General features: G+C 46.9%; 1 protein-coding gene across 1 annotated transcript; it reads right to left on the bottom strand.

Moving 5' to 3' along the window:
• Window positions 1–2,013: 2,013 nt before the first annotated feature.
• Window positions 2,014–19,895, bottom strand: KCNMB4 (potassium calcium-activated channel subfamily M regulatory beta subunit 4). Its single transcript, XM_039703882.1, has 3 exons — window positions 19,502–19,895; window positions 10,255–10,382; window positions 2,014–2,607 (listed from the first exon to the last, which is right to left on the bottom strand). The coding sequence occupies exons 1-3, from the start codon at window positions 19,838–19,840 to the stop codon at window positions 2,439–2,441; spliced, it is 636 nt and encodes a 211-aa protein (XP_039559816.1). The 5' UTR covers window positions 19,841–19,895; the 3' UTR covers window positions 2,014–2,438.
• Window positions 19,896–20,343: the final 448 nt, after the last annotated feature.

Raw genomic sequence — 20,343 nt, 5'->3', positions numbered from 1 at the left:
TGCCTTACTTAGATAACCAAACCACCCCACGTGCAGCTTTATGTGATTTGCAGAGTGGGAGCAAATAATATATATATTAAAAAATAGCAACCAAACCCCCAAATCAGACACACAATGCAGTGTTTCTCTGGGTTGCTGAGGCAAGAGAACCACAGTGGGTGCAACAAGGCCACAGGAGTGAGACACGAGTGAAACAAAACGCAGTCTCCTTTGCAGGACAGCCCTTTCAGAAGTTTGCAGCCTTTCCCCTGAGAGCTGAGAGCTCACAACCTCTCTGCACCCAGTATATCCAGCACTGCTCCAGGAGTGAGACACGAGTGAAACAAAACGCAGTCTCCTTTGCAGGACAGCCCTTTCAGAAGTTTGCAGCCTTTCCCCTGAGAGCTGAGAGCTCACAACCTCTGCACACAGTATATCCAGCAATACTTTTTTCAGTAGGCTGAGACAGAAGGTACCAGAGTGAGCTGGACAGCAGACAGCACTGCTCTTTTCAGTAGGCTGAGACAGAAGGTACCAGAGTGAGTTGTCAGCAGGCACCTTCAAAATGGTGATGTTTAACACAAAGAATTGGAAATTTTTCTTACAAGAGGTATTTTTCATCTACAGGTCTGGAGGTGCTTGAACAGATGCAGCCAATGCCAACTGGATCTTTCACACAGAGTAATGTGCCAAGGAGCACCAAGTTCCTACCCCAACAAACATATCTCCTTAACTTGCTTTGAGGGAACAGCTATCCCAGTGTGGACTGGCACCAGAGGACACTCCAAAAGTGACACAGCAAGTAAGAAGGGAAGCAGTGGATGACCTCCAGTCTCTCTGCTGCCCTTGCCATGCATCACCCTTGTCACTGGGCACCACAGTGTGTACAGGAGGTCTTATGGAAATCAATTCTAAAACACACAATACAATTAATCTGAAAAGGATACTGGGCAATACAAGCAGGTTTGTCATCATGCCTTGTGCCAACTAAGCTTTCAGACTTTCAAATCTAGAACTTTTCTCATCCTCAGGAAATATTTCTGCTATGTGTTAAAATCACAACGACCCCCAAGGTATTTACACATAATACTAAGAATATCAGAGATTAGTATAATGCACAGTATGTTTAGAATTGCAGAATAGTTAATGTAGATTAAAGTGCTCTGCCAGTAATCACTCACTTTCCTGGCCTAGCCACATGGCTTTTCCATTTTGCTGCACCCCAGCACTGCCAAGCTGCACAGCTGGTCCCGGGGGGGCAGTGACAAGTGCCATGAAACTGCTCTGGCCCCAGCCCCTGACTACAGCAGGCTAAAATGTGCTCTGGGAGACTGCCAGAAATATGGAACTCTCTGTGCTGAGCACGTGGACCAGAGCTGGTTCTCCCATCACACACAGAAGGGGCTGGAGCAAGCAGAGAAGCAGACCCAGCAAGATTGCAGGGCCACACTGCCCCGTGTTTGCTGGAGCATCCCCTCGGAGGCAGCCTTCATGGAGCTGGTGTCCTGGGACAGCAGCTCAGCAGCGATCACCCACAGCCCTGCAAGGAGCTGACGTCCCTCTCTGGTGCTGTGAGCCACACCAGTGACACACAGGCTCTCCTCAGCAGCACCCAGGCACTCCACTGTTTGGGCAAGATGCAGTAAATCATACTCCTGTAAAATCCCTGCCCCTTACAGCCTGGAGTATTTGTGAAGAGGGTATCTGAGTGGGGACAAGAAAAACTGTAGGGACTGAATACCACTGAGGCAATAAAGTTAGATCCAGTATTTAATCATATTTTCCAATAACTATTTCATTTTTTTAGAAGTATTTCTGAGAGATTTCTACATTTCATCACAGTGAATGGGTGACAATAAAAGATTTTGTCTAGACAGAAGGTAAAGTTTGAACTTCAAAATTAAGTTCTACAGAGTGGGGGAAAAAACTAACCAGCACAATGTTCTGTTTGCCTTAAAGCTTAAAAAAAAAGGGAAAAAAAAAGAAAAAAAAGAAAACCTTGAAAACCTCTCCAAAAGATAAAACCCCCAAAACAATACCATTTTATTCTTTTGGAAATATATTCTATCTAAAGTAAATATTTTAAATATTTAATATTAAACATTAGCAAAGATCACTTTGTGGAGATGAAAGCGACATCATCAGGGAGTTTCATAAACTGTCTCAGTTTCTGGGTAGCTGCTTTTCAGCACTAACAGCACACAGCATAGTTGGTGCAGTGTAAATTTTCTCCTTTTTTTTGGTAAAATATACTTATTTAGTGCCATAGCAGAAGAAGCAATTAGCAGGCATTTCATGGGGCAATCTCCCAAGAACAGTCCTGAGACAAGAGCTACTCCACCACAGATCAGAGCCTGGAAGGAGCTGCAGCTGGGTGCCCCGCAGACCTGCAGGTGTGTCCAGCTGCCCCACCTGAGACCTTCTTGCAGGTTTTGCTTTTCCACAAGCAGCCTTGCCGCTCACAAATGCTTCTTCTTTTTTATTGCCTCTGCCCTGATAGCCAAGCTCTTGGCACAGATGGTCAGGACCACGATGAGGACTCCGACCAGGAACGTCACCACGGGCCAGAGGAAGCAGTGCAAGAGAACAGTCTCGTCGTGGGTGCGCTTCAGCATCACGTCATCCGGCCTGTGCAAGGGGGAGCAGAAGATGGAGAAAATATAAATCAACACAACACCGTCAATTCGTAAGTAGGAGTCTTCTAACATGGTAAGAGTAAAGGCGATTTATTTGTCAAAGTGTTAGAAAATGATTAAGTGGACTATTTAATTCACTGCTTGCATTTGCCTTTTTATCACCAGTACTCACGGCAGACTGTGGGAGCTTTCCACTTGCAGTGTTTACAGGCTAACAAGTTCACTTGGATTTAAAAAGAAAAAAAAAGAAAATGTTGGTGCTCTAGATCTTCCTCTGAATATGGTCATCACAAACAGCCATGAAAGGTACAGTATCACACTGACTGTGGATTGCAAAACCACTCTGGCAAAAGCATAACACCAGGCAGCATTTATACATATCTACCTCAAATGTTATCAGGCCCTGTGAAATGGATCTAAACAGTAATTAAAGCTTCGCTTTTAGCTTTGAGAACTGATGTGTCCATGGGGCTACCTGGAGGCTCCTGATGAAGCAAACCCTGGCTGTGGTTGGGTCTGGGTAGGGAGCTGGTCCCTGTCCTCAGCACTGGACTGCTGGTGGCCCAGGTTAGCCCAGCTGCACTGGCAGGCAGCAGCCTGCAAGAAATCTATCCCCACGAGGACTGCAGCCTGCCCCAGGGTGGCCAAGGCTCCCAGGTCAGCTCCTTCCCAGCACTGGCTGTTCCAGCAACAGGCTGTGATTTGGGGCTGCAGACAGCAGTGCCTCAGCAGTGCCTAAGCAGGCTCCTACAGGGACAATTTGGTGAGACTCCCACCAAGGCCTGAACGTCCTTGCCTCCACCAGCAGCATCTAATGCACAGTCATGGTGGGGCTGTGACAGGTTTGTCACTTCCAAAGGGAAACGGAGGGAGGAGGAGAATTGCAGTGGAAGCATCTTGAGACATTTGGAAATTTAGCTGTGCCACATGTCTGAAAGATCTGCTGTCTATCTGCCTCTTCCAAGTCTGGGAGGTTGTTGGCAAAATGTGATGGCAGATTTTCCTCAGCTCTGGCTCTTTCTGCTCTCCCTTGCAGTTTAATAGTTATTAAATCAGTCTCGTGGTATTTGCACTTTGCTCTTGCTTTCCCATCTACAGCCAGAGACACGCAGTCTGCTGGAAAACTATCTGCAAAGGAGAGAAAGAGAACTTTCTCCAGCTAGAAAAATATCTAAAGTCTTCACTGATGCTGGTCCTCACTCACCTTGAACACTCCCATCACATGTTGCTTCACCAATGCCACCTGACACTTCTTGGAGCAGCAAACCTCACAGCCTAAAGTCCTGGCAAACCAGGCTCATCCAGCAATGTCCCAGGAATCAAGGTCTCCTAACATGCTGGCACTTAGGAGCAGATACCTCTTCAATGTCTGTGCTGTCTCTCCCACGACAGTTTTGTCTTGATCAGAAAGGAGCCCCCAGAAAAAATTCTCTGTTGAGGAAAGAAGGAATTCCTTTTCCTTCACTGAGAAATTGAATGGAGATGCTTGCAAGTCTGCAGAGCTTTATCCATCCTTAAGGAGCTACTGGAGCCAGACTGCCAACCTACACCTGATGCCAGATTTAATTACACCTGCATTTGCATTTCGGGGTCTCTCACCCAAAATTGCTGTGTGGAGAATCCTCTGCACTGTGCCAGCCTGAAAGTCCCCAAGGCCAGCACCATATGTCTCTCTTTGTTTCTGTAGTAAGGAGCAGAATAAAACTCTGATTGTAAGCAGCTCAGCTATATAAAATTTGAAATTCAGCAGCATAAAAAGATATCAAAAGAATCCCATGTGTATTCAGTAGTGGAATGCATTAGTTCTGTGCAACCAAAATCCTCCAGCTATATAAGCAGGCACAGGTGGAGATTACAAATTGAACAAAGCAGTATTAACTTCATGGGTGCAAACTCACCAACCTGTGCACCTGAACAGAGAAATCCTCTCACAAGAGGCATAAGCCTGCTCCCCCACTGTTACTGTATCATCACCAGTGAACAACAGAGTGATAATTGGCAAGGAAGCCATAAGTAGGCAACACTCAAACTTCACAGCTCTGGACTTATTAGTGACATTGAATTTTAAGGGTTTTTTTAGAGGAAATGTTAGTTCAAAAATAAAGGACAAGCAAAAACGTAGAAAATTGGGTTCAACTAAAGGAAAGAAAGTGATTGGGGAAAGTAAGATATCCTTTAGACTGAATCTTAAATGTTTTGAAAAACGCAGGTACCAAAGGTAACAGTGATGTATGTCAAACACTCATGATAGGTGTGATTATGGCATAGTAATTTGAAAGAATTTCCCTTTTAGAAAAGGGTCAAAGACAAAGCCTTTAAGTAAGTTTTGAGCTGAGGTTTGGGTATAGATGGGTATTATGGCTACTTTTAAGTACAGCAAGAGTCCCTGCACATTGGAGTGGCCTCACCTTGATTCTTGTGTGCAGTTTTGGGTGCCACAATATAAGAAAGATGTTCAGCTGTTGGAGAGCACCCAAAGGAGGGACATGAGGATGGTGAGGGACCTTGAGGGGAAGCTGTATGAGGAGTGGCTGGGGTCACTTTGTTCAGTGTGGAGAAGAGAAGATTGAGTGGAGACCTCATTGCAGTTCCTTCCTCACAAGGGGAAGAGCAGGGGCAGACACTGATCTCTTCTCTGTGGTGCCCAGTGACAGAACCCAAGGGAATGGCATGAAGCTTTGCCAGGGGAGGCTCAGGTTGGCTATTAGAAAAGTGTTCTTCACCCAGAGGGTGGCTGGGCACTGGGGCGGGCTCTGCAGGGCAGTGGAACAGCACCAAACCTGCCTGAGCTCAAGAAGCCTTTGGACAATGCTGTCAGGCACACGGAGTGACTCTCGGGAATGGTGCTGTGCAGGGTCATTGGCTGGATTCCACGATCCTTGGGAGTGCCTTCCAATTCAGAGTATTCTGTGGTTCTGTGGCACTTGGAACACAGCAATGTAACTGCTTTGGGTTTGCTTGGCAAAGGTAGCAGTTTTGACTTTTCATGCTACTTTTTTAAAGGTGACCTGCCTGCTCCCACAGTCTGAAGGCTCGTTGTTTTACTTGGAAACAGAAAAGGAAAGGTGCTCTGTCTCCAGGGGAAGACTTCTCATGGTAAAGACCTGTCTTGGCTGGAAAGCCTAAGAGCATCACTCCCCTGGTGCTGAGGCAGTGATGTTGAACCCAAAGGAGGTACATCATGCCTAGAAACATGTTTCTTTTCCCTATGAAAATCAGCTGATATAATTAAATTTGTTGCCTTGCTCCTGTAAGAACAGTATTTTCAATAAACCCATCTTTGGTCTGTGGCTTTATATATAAATATATATATATAACACATCAGTTGAAAGATGTTCGCAGAGTGGTTGTGCATATTCACCCTGAGCTTGATTACTGGCAGTCTCTTCTTTCCAGCAATGCTGCCATTCAGGTTTCCAGTAAATGTAAAGCCTCTTGAGGGGATGCACCCAAAACCCTAACAGCAGTTATCTGTGCACAAAAAACCAGCAGAGGCAAGAAAGAGACCTAGTGGGACAAAAGGGTGCAGCGATTGCAAGCCATGCTCAGGCATTCAGAGCTGGTTCTTGCTGTGAACATGATGGCCACTGTGCAGCACCACCACTGCCCAGCAGCAGCCCCAGGGTGAAACAACAAACAAACTGAAAAAAAAACCCCAAACCTGAAGAAGCCTTTTCCTTAACCCTGAAAACACTGCTTTCTCTTTCACTGAACAGACAAGGAGGAAGGAATTTTGTTTTCATTGCTAAAAGGTGAGACCAGGACTTATTTTTAGCAGGACTTTCAGCTCAAGGCTAGACCCTTGTGGAGCTTTGAGCAGGGCTAAGTGGATTAGTTGCATTACACAACACATCCCTGTTAGGTTCTGCCAGGTAGTTCAGACACCAGATAAAACAGGCCTCCACCAGAGCCTTCAGAGCAATTACTGAACATCATGGGGAGAATTGCAGTACAGGGATTACCAAAATGTCATGTAGGACCAAAAGGTTACAGGCACATAAACATTTCAGTCATCACTTATGAACCAAACTGTGAACCTAATGTTGCACAACAAGAGCTGACAGAAGTGGAGGCGCAGGAAGGGAAGCCTTACAAATGTTTTTGTATTCAAACAATCTGGATTTAAAGACGTTTGCAATACACTGATTGTTTTTCCCACAGATATTCACATCCCTTCGCTCTGACAAGCAGTCACTTTTCCCTTACTGTTGCAAGATGCAGAGATCCCCAGCTGGATGGCTGCTTGCAGAGGCAGCACAGTGTCCTACTGACAGTCAAGTCCTTTCCCCCTCGGGCCCAAGTGCTGCTCCCCAGGTGGAGGGAATTAATTTAGAAAACTGTGAAGTAACAGAGCAAACCAAGATTTATGTTCCAACATTTTATGGATGAGCAGCCTTACTACCTGAGCACCCTTGGCTAACACACATAATCATTCTGAGATAAGTGGGAACCCTGCGGGGCACCCCAACAACATACAGGTTGTCACTAATCACTTGACAGGGTTTGCTCTTCAAATCTCTGATGAATTTGTGGACAGCATCCTGCAGCAAACACAGAAGAGGTTAAAGCATGGCTGGCTCATCTGCTGTGCCACAGCAAAGAATACACCGAGTGTTCTTGTGTATGGCACAAACCCAGAGTTAGCAAGCAATAATGCCATATAAATCAGCCACTAATAAGAAATGACACAGGTTGCTCTGCATGGCATGACATGGCATGAGAGAGTGAGGTCTCAGCTCATGGCAATCTTAGTTTCTCTCTTTTTTGTTTTTGTCATGGATGTCAGTGACACCTGGAACATGAAGAAATAAAGTGACAGGATCTTCCCCATCCTGCCTGTTCCTGCATGCAGCTGTGGCCCTTGTTTGCATGAGGTCACAACTGCAGAGCCCTGGGACACCGGGTGTGAGATCCAGAACGCCAAAGCCCTAGAGCTCAGTGCCCTCTCAAACCTTTGGCAACAGCCTGAGAACTTCACCTGAATTTGTCCTTTGCTTTAGCGTCTGAAACACTGAAGGTTGGTTTCTGCTGTGCTGGGCTTCCTTCAGGCTGGGGTATCATCATGCCAACAGACAGGCACCTTCACCAGAGATCCTGAAAAGCAACTTGCCCATGCAGCTGGAACCCTTGTCCCAAAGCTTGTCAGAGAAGAGTGGAACACTAAAGTTAAGTGCCTACAGTGGCAAAGCAAAAACTCACTCTTCAGTAAAGCACTGAGCTCCGGGATAAGCTGTACTTTGGTTCCCTAAGACAAATGTCAGGCAGCTAATTTTGCTGGGCAGTTTGCTTTACAGTAACTAAGAATGGTTGAAATTGCCAAGTCTGCTTCTCATCCCTTTTGCTTAACTTTGAACTGTAAGGATGGCGCCCCTTTTTTTTATTTTTTCAAAGTAACATGTTGAACCCACCAAACTGAAAGGGAGAAGTTACCCAACAGTACACCCTGCATGCAGCAACAGTTCTGACAATGAAAATTGAGTAAACTCGATGAAGAGGAGAAGATGTTCATTCATTGCCTGAATATTTACCTAGACTTTTATTCTGCTGTTTCAAAGGAGTATTAATATTACAAATATTACATTTTCTAAGGAACTATTTACTGTACGTTTTATACAGACTGAGAACAGTTAGCTTATCCACACAGTGAAAAAAATACTGTCAGAAAACATGCACACTTCTATTTTGAAGGGAACAGATTTCTCCCTCAGTTTGATTTCTTTTCACTGCTTTGCAGGCTGCTTAGTCATCATTGCTCTAAAAGTATACCCAAGCAAGCACATTCCCAGTCAGCAGAACTTATCCCCCAAAGCTCATTGCTATCTCCAGAAGAAAATAGATGGCGTACACATTTCGGCTTAGACTGTCTTCTAGTACCTCTGGCAGGGAGCCTCTCTTATCCTGTGTATGAATTGTTGCATGATCAGCAAAAGCCAGTGTTTCAAGGCAGCCATTGTGCTGGCAAGAACTTTTAGCAGTATGGGATTCAGCATCTTTAGGGGAAAAAACCCTTCCTGAGTGCTGCACAATTTTTCAGTGCCAGCTTACATAAATGTCAGATGCTAGGCAGCATGCAGCCTTTGCAGAAAAGCTTTGTCTTTGCTTCACCAAAAGGTAATGTGAGAATCAGCTCCCATAGCTCTGGACACCTACCACCCTAAATTCCTTTACAGGAGAGAAATAAATATCTCTGGGCAGCTGACCTGTATCAGGCATTTACTTTGGGGTGAGATAAAAGGCTTCTGTTTCTCTCCACTGCCAAAAAAGTCACACAGTTACCTTTTGCATCATCCTTTCCACACCAGTTTAGCTGCACCCTAGCCATGGCTTCTCCTGCAGACAATCCCATGTTTCTGACTCTCCTGCTCACTTGGGCAGTGGGTCTGCAAGTCCCAGTTCTCAGGAGTACAAGGAACAGACAACACCTGCCTGCCCAGAAAAACCAGAATCGTAACTTGGCCTCTGGTTACCAGATCCAAGCTTTGGCTCCCTGTGGACCAGAGGACTCCCAAGAAGGTCCCTGATGGATCTGATGCCATCATTCAGAGTGCCCTAAGTGTTAACCTCTGCATGCTGTAAGCAATGTTTCTTCCCCTCTAAAAGAAAAAGTTCTGCTACAAAATGTTGGTGGTGTCCCTCTGCAAAGAGTTAGCCAGGGACAACAAACATCCTGGGCAGCAATGCTGGCTGGGTCTACAGTCTCTTCAGGGAGACAACTATTACAGCCAGCTTAGGACAACCCTGAAATCCCCAAGGCACTCAGCAGGACACTCACAGAGAGTCAGGCATTTCTCCACCTGCCATCCATTTTCCTCCTGATTGTCTTTCTGACTTAAACATCTGGTGCCAGCACTCCCACACTGAGCCCTGAATTGTGCCTGCAAGTCATGAGCTAGTCCCTCATCTATTTAACTTTCAAGTGTTTGTGGGACAGGACTAACCTCCTCCTGCAGCCACGCTACCTTTTATTTCCTGGCATATCACCATCAGAAAGAGAGAGGAAAAGGACTCCCTCCCTTTCTGTTTACTGAAGGAAGGAAACCACACATCACTCTTACACACATGGAAGTCACATCAACACTGGCAGTAAAAGTAAGAACTGAAAGAGAAGGGGAGATGCTTTCGGTTACAGCTTTCTACTCTGCAAGCATGTATGAAAGCTGGCAGTTCTGTTGCTGTTTATTACACATATCTGATCCATTCATTCTCTATGAACACAACAGCTGAGTTAGTTTGTCATATTTACTGATCTCCCCTTTTCTTCCATGAACACAGTAGGGTTTCTTTCCTGTGGAGGAAAGGAATGTTAATATCCACACCAAAAATCTGCCATCGGAGTGTTAAAAGCCAAGATACGTTTTGCTATAAAAATTGCATGTTTTAAGGAAAACTTTTCTCACAGTTTTATATTTTTACTTCAAGTGGTAAAAATACTCCTTTCCTTTCCGTATAGCTTTTCATCAGTAGAGCTGTCTTGCAGAGCTCTGCACTGAGCTCTGTGTGATAAACCACATTGCCCTGGAGGGGGTCTCTGTGTGTATGCACATATGCATGCACTTATGTGTATTTTCAAACAGAACCAATGGACAGCTGTTAAGCAGATGCATAAGCACTCCCGCCTAGCCAAATGGAGATTACTCACCTCAAGTGCTGGTTAAAATAGCACGTAAATGGTTGAGAACCCACTTTCTCTTTCCAGTATTTCTGCTTGTACGTGACGTTCTCAGAGTTCTCCTGATCGTCTCTGGCGCAGGGAGGGATGTATGAGCACTGCCAAGACACATTGCAAAACAGAGTTACTGCTGTGCTCAAGAACGCAGGGCATCACTTCTCTGTTTTTCCCTCATGATACCAGCATGACTGAAATGGATTGAGAATAATTAAAAAAGCTCCAAAGAAACAGAAAATATTAGCTGAACTTCACTGCAATTGCTAATTATTTTGTGTGGGTACTGGAAAAGAATATTGTAGCATTCAGAAAGAAAATAAAGGCTTTGCCATGTTTGTTCCACTCTTAAACCAAACCACTTCGTAACATCTTGGGGTTTGGCCTGATGAATGTGAAAATGATAATTTCATTTTGAGGTGTTCCTAGCCAGCTGCATGGATTGGGTTTTAATAACTTTCTATTTTCAGTGAGGCATGTAATCACAAGTTTAGTTAAGTATCATGCTAATAAATAACCCAAAGAGTCCAGCAAGCTTTCCCAGCTGATGGGATATCTGGCTAATATCCACTGATAAAAGAAGATATTCTTCCACTGTTACAACACATGGAAACAAGAAAAAAGGTTCACAGCTCTGCTTCAGCAAAAAGATTCAGCATCTGCTTGTGCTGTGCAGAAATCAAGGCGAGCTGAGCATCCAGCTGAGCTACCTGCAGATCTCACCTTCAGACTTCTGCTTCAAAGCCCAGAGATCAAGGGACACCCCTCCCCTAGCCTGGTGCCCTTGGGACTGGGCTTTCAGAGGCTCCCAGTTGGGTCTCACACACACACCCCCCTTGTTTCCAAGTCTTTGACACACCACCTTTCGGTCCCAGCCACAGGCAGTTAAAGAGAAAACAAGCAGTGCACTGAATCAAGTGTCAGCACTATCAGAGGTCAGTGTCCAAGCACAATCCCTCTCATTTTTAGCAGGCATCCACACAGGAGATCATGACAGGAGCTGTTGAACCACACAGAGTAACACAGCTTAGCTGATGCTCCCATAGCACAGAGGTTTTCCACCCTGCAGGACGTACGGATGCCAAGTGAACTGAACACACTGAATTGTAATTCCTTTAAAATTGGGAGCTGCAAACAGAAAAAATGTGACTGGGAAGGTAGCTAAAAAGCCTTCCTAAGAAGGATGAGGAAGCAGGAGGTGAAGGGTGTGGGAAACCCCTAAAGGGGAGCCCACATATGATCACAGCATGAATTTCTCCACAGTGTCCTGGAGGCAGTAACAGCAAGGAGAGCAACACCCTCTCTGACATGAGAATAGAGACCACCATGGCTCACTGTGCCTAGCCAGTGCTTCCTCTCCTTCTGCTGAGGTTTCACAGGAGCTTGTCCCCAGCTACACACTATACCTAAGATGTACAGACCACAGGACCACGTTCATCATACAACAGCTTGAAGATTTCCCATTCCAAGGGCACGGGAGAAATCTCGGGATTTTATTCCCCTGATCATGTAAAATCTGACCACATCTGTCAGCATCTGCAATTGCTGCCAGTGTTTTGCATGCTCCAGAATGAAAGAATCTGCAAGGTCTTCTTTGCTGCTTCCAAACTGAAACCTGCCTTTTCCACATGCAGGGATCTCCATTTCCACATGGACTCCTGGCTGGTGTTACCATGGCACAGAGCTCCCTTCAGTTCCCTGTTCACAGGACCCTACACAAGGGTTGTCCCACTGCTGCTGATGAAAGACAGAAGTGAGCAGCAACACCACTCTGCTTCAGAAACCAGAATGCAGGGTTTGTCACACACTGTTATTGCCATCTTAGATAATATTCCTTGGTCAGCAGAATCTTTGGTTTGGTTGTCCACTTTGGAAGCATTGAACACTCCCCTTTTTCCTCCACACTCCCAGTGCATAAACACATCTGTGCAGCAGCTGGGCAGAGTCAGCAAATTTGGCACAAAGACACCTGAGAGCACTGCTGGCTCTGCCCTGACCCCCTGACAGTGCCAACATGCTGCAGCTTCCCAGCAGGTCCCCTCCTCCCTTCTTGGCTCAGGATCCAGCATTTCCAACATCCTCCCCTCTGTTTTCCTGTATGGAGCATTTCCTGCTCTGGAAATGCTCATATCCCAGGAGCTGTGCACTCACTGCCTACATCTGACTGTGGTCACCATGCTGCTCTTCCCAGCCCCCAACTTGCAGGTAGCCCCCAGCTTTTAGGGGCTCTAGAAAGAGGTCCCAAACCAGACACTATTTAGCCAGCACAGCAAATTAATAACTAGACAAACCAGCTAAGTGCCAATGGATATTATTTTGCCTAAACACATCCAGCTGTCTCAAAACTCCTCTTCCTGTGGTACTGGCTCCAGTAACATATTTCCTCTATCCTCTGAAATGTCTCCTGTTCCTGGCTCAGCCTGCTGGTGTCCTCTCCTATGAAAGGGCAACCGCCCCAGCAGTCCTGGTTAAACTTTCTCTGGATCCTTCAGAGACCTTCCACCCCACCAAATATCACTTGAATCCTTCACTAAGTTCATAACCTGCTGAACTGTTGGTTAGCCCCATCCTGAGTTTCAGGCTTGGGAACAGCCAGAGAGGTCTCTCTTCACAAGGATGTCCATCTGAACAGAGAAGTATCAAGCTTTAGCAGTCCCCCAGGACATTTCATCACAGAGCACTTCACTTTTTTTTTCCCATCAGTCCCCATGCTGTTAGCTCAACATGAAGATATTAAGAATTGAGTTTTTCAGGGCAGGGATTTGTCTTGGTTTGGAAGATGTAAAGGGGCCCACAGCCAGCTTCTCTGAGCAGCACTGCTGTATTTTCCTGTGCCAAATCAAGAGTGTATGGGAGTGTTGCCTGTACCTACAGGAGGGACACAGGGAAGTTGGTCACAACAGTGAATGCTTTCCATAACTCAATCTTCACACCATTCTCTGCACACATATTCACAGCTGACAGAAAGCATGCTGGATACATTCCTACCTCTTCCTCTTTATCTTCATGTGGAAGACACAAAGGGGACACCTGGGGTCTTACCGTAAATTGATGTGGCTTCACTGCTTCTGCCTGCTGAGGATTAACAGTCTGGAAGAGAGGAATGGTCCCTGTCCAAATATGAATCCCAGGGGCCACCCTGAAACATAACTCAGTGTGACAAAGGCCCTGAGCCACAGAAAACACCCAAGGTGCAATCCCAGCGTGAGCATTATCAGCTGCTGCACAAGCACTGGAGCTTGTTTGCCTCCCCAGGATGCCAGCGCAGTCCCCAGCAAGCCAAGGTCCCTTTTTTTGTCCCTTTCCCCCATGTAGGGGGTGGATCTCTCTTTACTCAGCCTCCCAAGCACACTTCTAGGGCACTCGGCTTGGCCAGCTCCATCACCCTCCAAAGCAGATTCAGCAGGCAGATAAAAGGGAATCATATCCTCACAAATTTTGCTGCTGTGACTTGATGGATGGATGTGAAATAATTTCCACTTTGGCAATAGGCAGTTTCTGAAACATTAAATCTGTAGTCCTCCCTTACAAGACATGGCATGAAATACTGGCATCAAAACATAAACAAATGCCAACTGAAAGCAAGCTAGTACACCAGTGAAAATGTCAGTGAATAGCCAATACATCTTTACATCAAGGTTTTGTAGGATTTGTATGTGTGTTTGCTGCTGCATGCTCCCACTTCAGTGTCCCTGCAGGTGCTGGGAAGATTCCTGGTGCTTCTGAGCACTTAATGAGGGCAGATATTCTTCATATCACAGGGGAAGAACAGATGCACGAATTCTTGACTGTGGTTTAAGTTCCAGGTTGAATTTCATCCTTTTCAAAGATCAATTCTTGCCTAATTCAGTCACATTTTTAATAAAAAACACCAGACCTGATAGACTGCAAGTCCAAGAAAGTTTCGAACATGACGAGACATCCCGGCCCAAAATAGAAGCAATTCAGCCCAACAGAAGACAAAGCAAAGTAATTCAGGAGCAGGATTTCAAACTCAGTTTCCAAGTGACGTGTGGAGGACCATCCTCCTGGCTCCTGGTGAGCTATGGCTCAGAGCATGGTCCATTTGCTTGGTGGGCAAAGCCCTACAACACCTGCTGGAGCAGAGATCCAGCTGCAGCCTGGTGAGCCCCACACCACAGCAAAGGGATGCCCAGGGGAGGCTGTGGCTTTGAGGGAAGCCCACATGGCAGCAGGGTCCGGGCAGGACCTGGGATCCTGTGGAGAGAGAAGCCCAGGCTGGAGCAGGTTTTCTGGCAGGACTGTGGGGCACCCATGCTGGAGCACTTCCTAAAGAACTCCAGCCTGTGGGAAGGACCCACACTGGAGAAGGTAATGCAGGACTGTCCCCTGTGGGAGAGACCCCACACTGGAGCAGGGAGAGTGTGAAGAGGAAGGAGTGCAAATGTGTGATTAACTGACCACAGCCCACATTCCCTGTCCCTCTGTGCTGTATGTTGGTGGGAAGGAGGAGGTGAAGAAAATCAGGAGTGAAGTTAAGCTCAGGAAAAAAAGATGAGTAGGGGAAAGGCATTTTTAGATTTGATTTTATTTATGCAGTACCCTTCTCTGATTTAATTGACAATAAAGCAGATTAATTTCCCTGAGTCAAGTTCATTTTTCCCATGATGATAAAGGGTGAGTGATCTCTCCCTGACCTTATCTCAACCCACAAGCCTTTCATTATATTTCCTCTCCCCTGCCCACCTGAGGGTCACCCCAGCACACCAAGCAATAGATGAGCTTCCCCTAACTCTGTGTATCTGCATGCCCTGCTGGGTTACCTTCCTGGCGTGAAGGAAGGAAGCACTGCCACAACCATCCCACTGGGGCAGGCCATGAGCAGGGGGACTCTCCACTAGTACAAAAAATTGCCCCCTCCCAGCTGAGTGTCCTGAGGGAACTGGAGCTGAGCACCTGCATCTGTCAGTGCAAATGATCATCATCAGCACAACCCGTTGGAGTGATCAAACCCATGACCCCTCTCAGAGGCTCGAGGCAGGGAGTGGTGCCCCAGGTGGGCCAAGTGGGTGGTGGGGTTTATCCATGGCCCCTGGGCCCGCTTCCAGAGGAGTTGCTAAGGCAGCATCTGCATAGTCTGCCTGTCACAGGTACCAGCCCAAACACAGATCTGAATGCTTCACCAGACAGAGGCACCAGACTCTCACAAAATTATGGTGAAGTTATATTTTGTTATGAAACCTCCTCTGCCATGGGTCGCATTTAAGAGAGTCCAAAAATTAAGCCCCACTCTATTTTCAAGTGTACAGAAGAGATGACTGCACACCATTTGTTACGTGGGGCCATTAGACAGAGAAGTGTGGCAGAGCACGGGCAGTGTGGAATCAGACAAGGGGCAGCAGCTGCTTGGGGACAAGGATGGGAGAACCTGGTCCTGCTGCACAGCTGCTAACATCTGTCTTACCAGTCATTTCCCAAAAGTTTCTTTGGCAGAACAGGGAGAAACTCCTTCCAACCCTGTGCGTAACTGCAGATGTAACAAGGGAAATGTCTAAAAAGCCAGAAAGCAGATGTTTTAGCAGCTGACATCCTCCCCTGCATTCCCCAGGCACAGCTGTGGCCCGGTCCCTGTGTGCACCACCAAGGTACCCCATGGCCGGAGAGAATGGCGACAAATTGACTTTGGAATTAATCCTGCTTAAGCCTTATCTCAGAGATTATTATTGCTATCAAGGCAGCTGAAGAAAGGCTACAGTCACTCCAATAAATTTCTTCTTCTGAGACAGCAATCAAAAAAAAAAAAAATCCACTGATCACTCAGACTGAACACAAATGTAATCGTGTTCAGTGCTTTTTATATACATTCCTGGATTATCTCTGACCCAGCTATATAATCTTTTAAGAGCTAAAATGAATCCTGGGCTGTACAATGATGTGATTATCTTAGAAAGCAAGAGAAGAAAAAGAAATTTCTTTTTCCTGCATCTAGAAAAATATTTTTCTTCACTGGAGCAGACATTCATATCAGTGATATGTTTATATGTCAGCCTGCTCTACTACAGAAAGTTGAAGATTTTTAATCAAATACACTGGGGATTTTTGGGTGGAGTGAAGCCGCCAACTGATTTATTATTCTTGTGTGTTGTAAGGAGCCTGAACTATGCCTTTTGTACACTACTGACTTACAGGGAAAAAATGCTACCCTAGGAGAGGAGCACCTAAGAAGAAAGTAAAATTTTAAAAATGTTCAAAACAAAATTGGTCTTCTTCTTCCCTTCTAGCTAGTTGGAACTGATTAACATGTTGTATGTATGTCTAAGTGCATGAACACAAGGAAGCATAGTGCAAAAATGTGATGGGAACAGGAAGGGTTAAGCAGCTCTCTAAGTGTTTGTTCATAAATACGTACGGGATCCTGAGCATTAAATCCAGCAGATTCCTACTCTGTGGCTCTAACTATTTCAGCATAAAATCCTGAAAGCCTTCAAAGACAGCAAGACTTTAAATCAAAAATTAAAGGAGAGTATAACTGGCTCCAAAGACATTAAAGTAGGGAAAAAAAGGGAAAACTAAATAAACAGATGCAGATTTCAGTATGTTTTCCTTAAGAGACCTAACCAATTTTTCTTCTTATTTTGTATTTGTTTTACATAAGCTTCTTAAAGTAAGGAAAAGAATTAAAGCACATTTTTTTCTACACAGTTTTCCACTGAGATAAATTCAATTACTACCAAAGAATACAGTTACATCAAAAAAATGCATCCTTTCTGCTTGGTCACATCTGGTAAATCAGATTTAATCCTCAGCAATCAATATCCTAGGGTACACAGCCCACATGTAGAGATGCAAGGTGGAAGGTAAAGAAAAGAGATTATATTTGTAAAAGCAGGAAAGTATCACGCACTGCTAACAGCTCTGTTTTCTTTATGTAGAGTTAACATGAAATTAATTGTTAAATAAAAATAGTTTTCTGAGTGACATTTACAGGCATTTCTTCTGAAGCTCGGAGTGCCTCCCTGCAATTGCAACTCAGTCCCTGGGCAGGTGCAATCCTTCTCTTCCCACCACACTTCCAGAAAGGCAGAGAAAACAAGCTCAAGAAGTAAAAACAGAACAAAATTCTTGGGCTACTCAGAAAGGCATTGTGGTCACGGTCCAGTCTGAAAGCTGCTGCTGAACTGTGGGTTCTGCCAGAGCTGCTGAGCCCAGGCAATCAGCACCCACCTCCCATCTCCCACTTTCCATCTGCCAGCTCCCATCCTTGCTGGAGATGGCCACAACAGAGCCGTGGGGCCGTGCTCGGGGACAGCCACGCTGCACCCTCTGCAGAGCCACGTCACCTTCACCCCCCAGCCAAAGGGTGGCTTTTCTCCTGCATTTTACCAACCCCTCCCTGCCCACCTGAAAGTGGAGAGATGTTTAGGGAAGTCCTGCAGCTGGGACAGCCAGGGCACTCCTGGCACACCTCTGCCACCACAGCTCTCTGCACAGGGAGCCTGGCAGCAGCACCCCCAGGAAAAGATTGTAAAGCTCCCTCCCAGGCCAGCATTTCATCTGCTTTGTGATCAGGCTCCATCCAGCACTGCAGCTTCAATCACTCATCACTTCTGAGCGGTGCCAACAATTTAATCCAAATCCTGTCAGATTTACCATCCTGCTACTTACTCTGCTGGCTTTTACCCTGACCACCCTTCCCAGCTGCCAAGGGGGACAAAAGCAACCCTCAAACCCTGAGTGTGAAACTTAACCTGCCTTTCAAAGGATGGAGCACACCAGCACAAGTATGACTAGAGGTGGGGACAAAAGCAACCCTCAAACCCTGAGTGTGAAACTTAACCTGCCTTCCAAGGGATGGAGCACACCAGCACAAGTGTGACTAGAGGAGAGGTGAGGCTGCACATCCCAGCTGGACAGCCAAGCATGCTTCCCAGCCCCTGCAAACAGACCCCTGCATCGTGCTGAGCACGGCCCTTGGCACTGTGTTGCATCCACATCTCAGTCAAAGAGCTGAAATTTCCTTCTCCAGTACACTCCTAATTTCAAGTTCTTTCAGGAGTAGGAGGATTCCAACATATGGTTTTTTTCTTTTTCAAACTACTTAATAAGATCTCCTCCACTCAGGTGTGTGCTGTCACATCATTCACCCAGCATTAAAAAAAAAAAAAGAAAAAAAAAAAAAAAGAAGGCAGAATAACTGCCTTTAGAGAAAGAGAAAAAAAAAAAAAAAAAAAAAAAAAAAAAAAAAAAAAAGGCAGAATAACTGCCTTTAGAGAAATAGAAAGCACAAGTCATACCTTACCTTCAGACTTCCCCAGTTTGCTGGAAGATGAAACTTTCACAAATTCTTCATTTGGTCCTTTCTCGTGCGGGTGACGGAGGAGTTTAAGAATCCAAACAGCACGGGGGAAACTTTTGTTTAGGTGCAGCCCTCGCCCCGCGGCTCCACTAACGCGCCTCCGTGCTCTCTGGGGAGCGGCACTGCCGTGCCCGCACCCACCGGTGGGCAGCACAGCAGCTCCCGCCGGCACCAGCAGCTCCTCCTGCTCTCCCCACCGGCCTCCCGCGGCTCCGGCGGGCCGGGGAACGCGGAGGAGCCGCCGCTGCTGCCCCTGCGCTGCCGCCAAGGGCTGCGGGACGGACGGGCGCGAAGTGCGAGAGTGTGTCTGTGTGTCTGTATCTGTGTGTGCAAGTGTCATACTAAGTATAGTGTGATGTACAGGGTAATGCACTATATAGTATATTATACATTATACACAGCCTGTTATACTATGCTATACAGAATCACAAAACATCCCGAACTGGAAGGCACCCACTGGGATCCTCAAGAACATTTCCTTGCCCTGCACAGGACAGCCCCAGGAGTCACGCCATGTGCTTGAGAGCGAACGCTTCTTGAACTCTGTCAGCTTTGGGACCACTTCCCTGGGAGCCTGTTCCAGTGCCCAGCCACCGTCTGGGTGAAGAACCTTTTCCTAGTACCGAGCCTAAACCTTCCCTGAGATGATATCGATATAACCACAACACATAAATATAGATGCACAGTGTTTATAGATACACACTACAGAGATACACTACTTTTAGCTCAGCAACAAGCAGAGCGGCATTTCGGACGGATGCTCCCCCACTTCACTTACCGCTGACCTCCCCAAAGAGAAATCCCCGCACCGAACAGAGGGCGGGCGCCGGGAGCGGTGACAGGGCGCAGACCGCCGCGGCGGGACCACCGCCCGCGTTTGGGAGAGGGGGAGTCCGCGGCTCTCACCTTGGGGTTGGTGCGCAGCTGCCGCTCGTCCTCATGGAGCAGGGCGGGCGCGGAGGAGCGGGAGGTGCGGACCAGCACCTGGAGGCAGGGGTAGCGGGCGGTGCCGCGGCAGGCGGCCCCGCAGGAGAAGGTGCAGGCGAAGCGCTCGCCCAGCTGCCGCACCGCCAGCACCGTGCAGTTGGCGGAGCCGCCGCCGCCCCGCTCCTGCAGCGCCGGGCGAAGCCAGCAGCAGCCCAGACCCAGGAGGGAGAGCAAGCCGGCGGCGATGAGCAGGAAACCCAGCCGCATGCTCTTGTCCTCCGCCTCCGTGTACTCGTACGCCGCCCGGCTCCTCGCCATGGCCCGGCTGCCGCTGGCATCCGCCGCCGGGCATCAGCCGCTGCCATCGGCTAAAGCCGCCGCGCTCCCCGCCTCCCTCCCCGCCTCCTCCGAGGCTGACTGCGCGTGTAACAGCACGGGGAAAAAAAAAATAAAGATAAATAAAATGCAAATTTAATCCTGTCTGACCTAATTCAGGGCCCTCCGGGGGTGGAAAAGGACAGATTGCAACGGGATTATCTGACCCCGGAGATTTGCTGGGCGGAGGGCTAGTCCGGATTAATACTGGGTACCATCATGCAATGTACAATATCTAGAAGAGGGTGGGTGGGGTCCTTTGGGTGCACTGTGGCCCCCCTCTAAGGCAACATCTCATCACTGGCTTGGTTAAGTCCTGGAGATCTTGGGTAAAGTCCTGTTTAGTACCCCCAAGGCATCAAAGTCTGCAAGGTCTCCATGAGTAGAGGAGGAAACTAATCTGAAATTAAAGAAATTAAATATCTACAAGTGAGAAGGCAGCTTCT

The sequence above is a fragment of the Passer montanus genome, unplaced genomic scaffold (genome assembly GCF_014805655.1).
Source record: "Passer montanus isolate IOZ18808 unplaced genomic scaffold, ASM1480565v1 scaffold17, whole genome shotgun sequence".
Classification (NCBI taxonomy): domain Eukaryota; kingdom Metazoa; phylum Chordata; class Aves; order Passeriformes; family Passeridae; genus Passer; species Passer montanus.
This window is presented reverse-complemented; position numbering and strand designations above follow the sequence as displayed.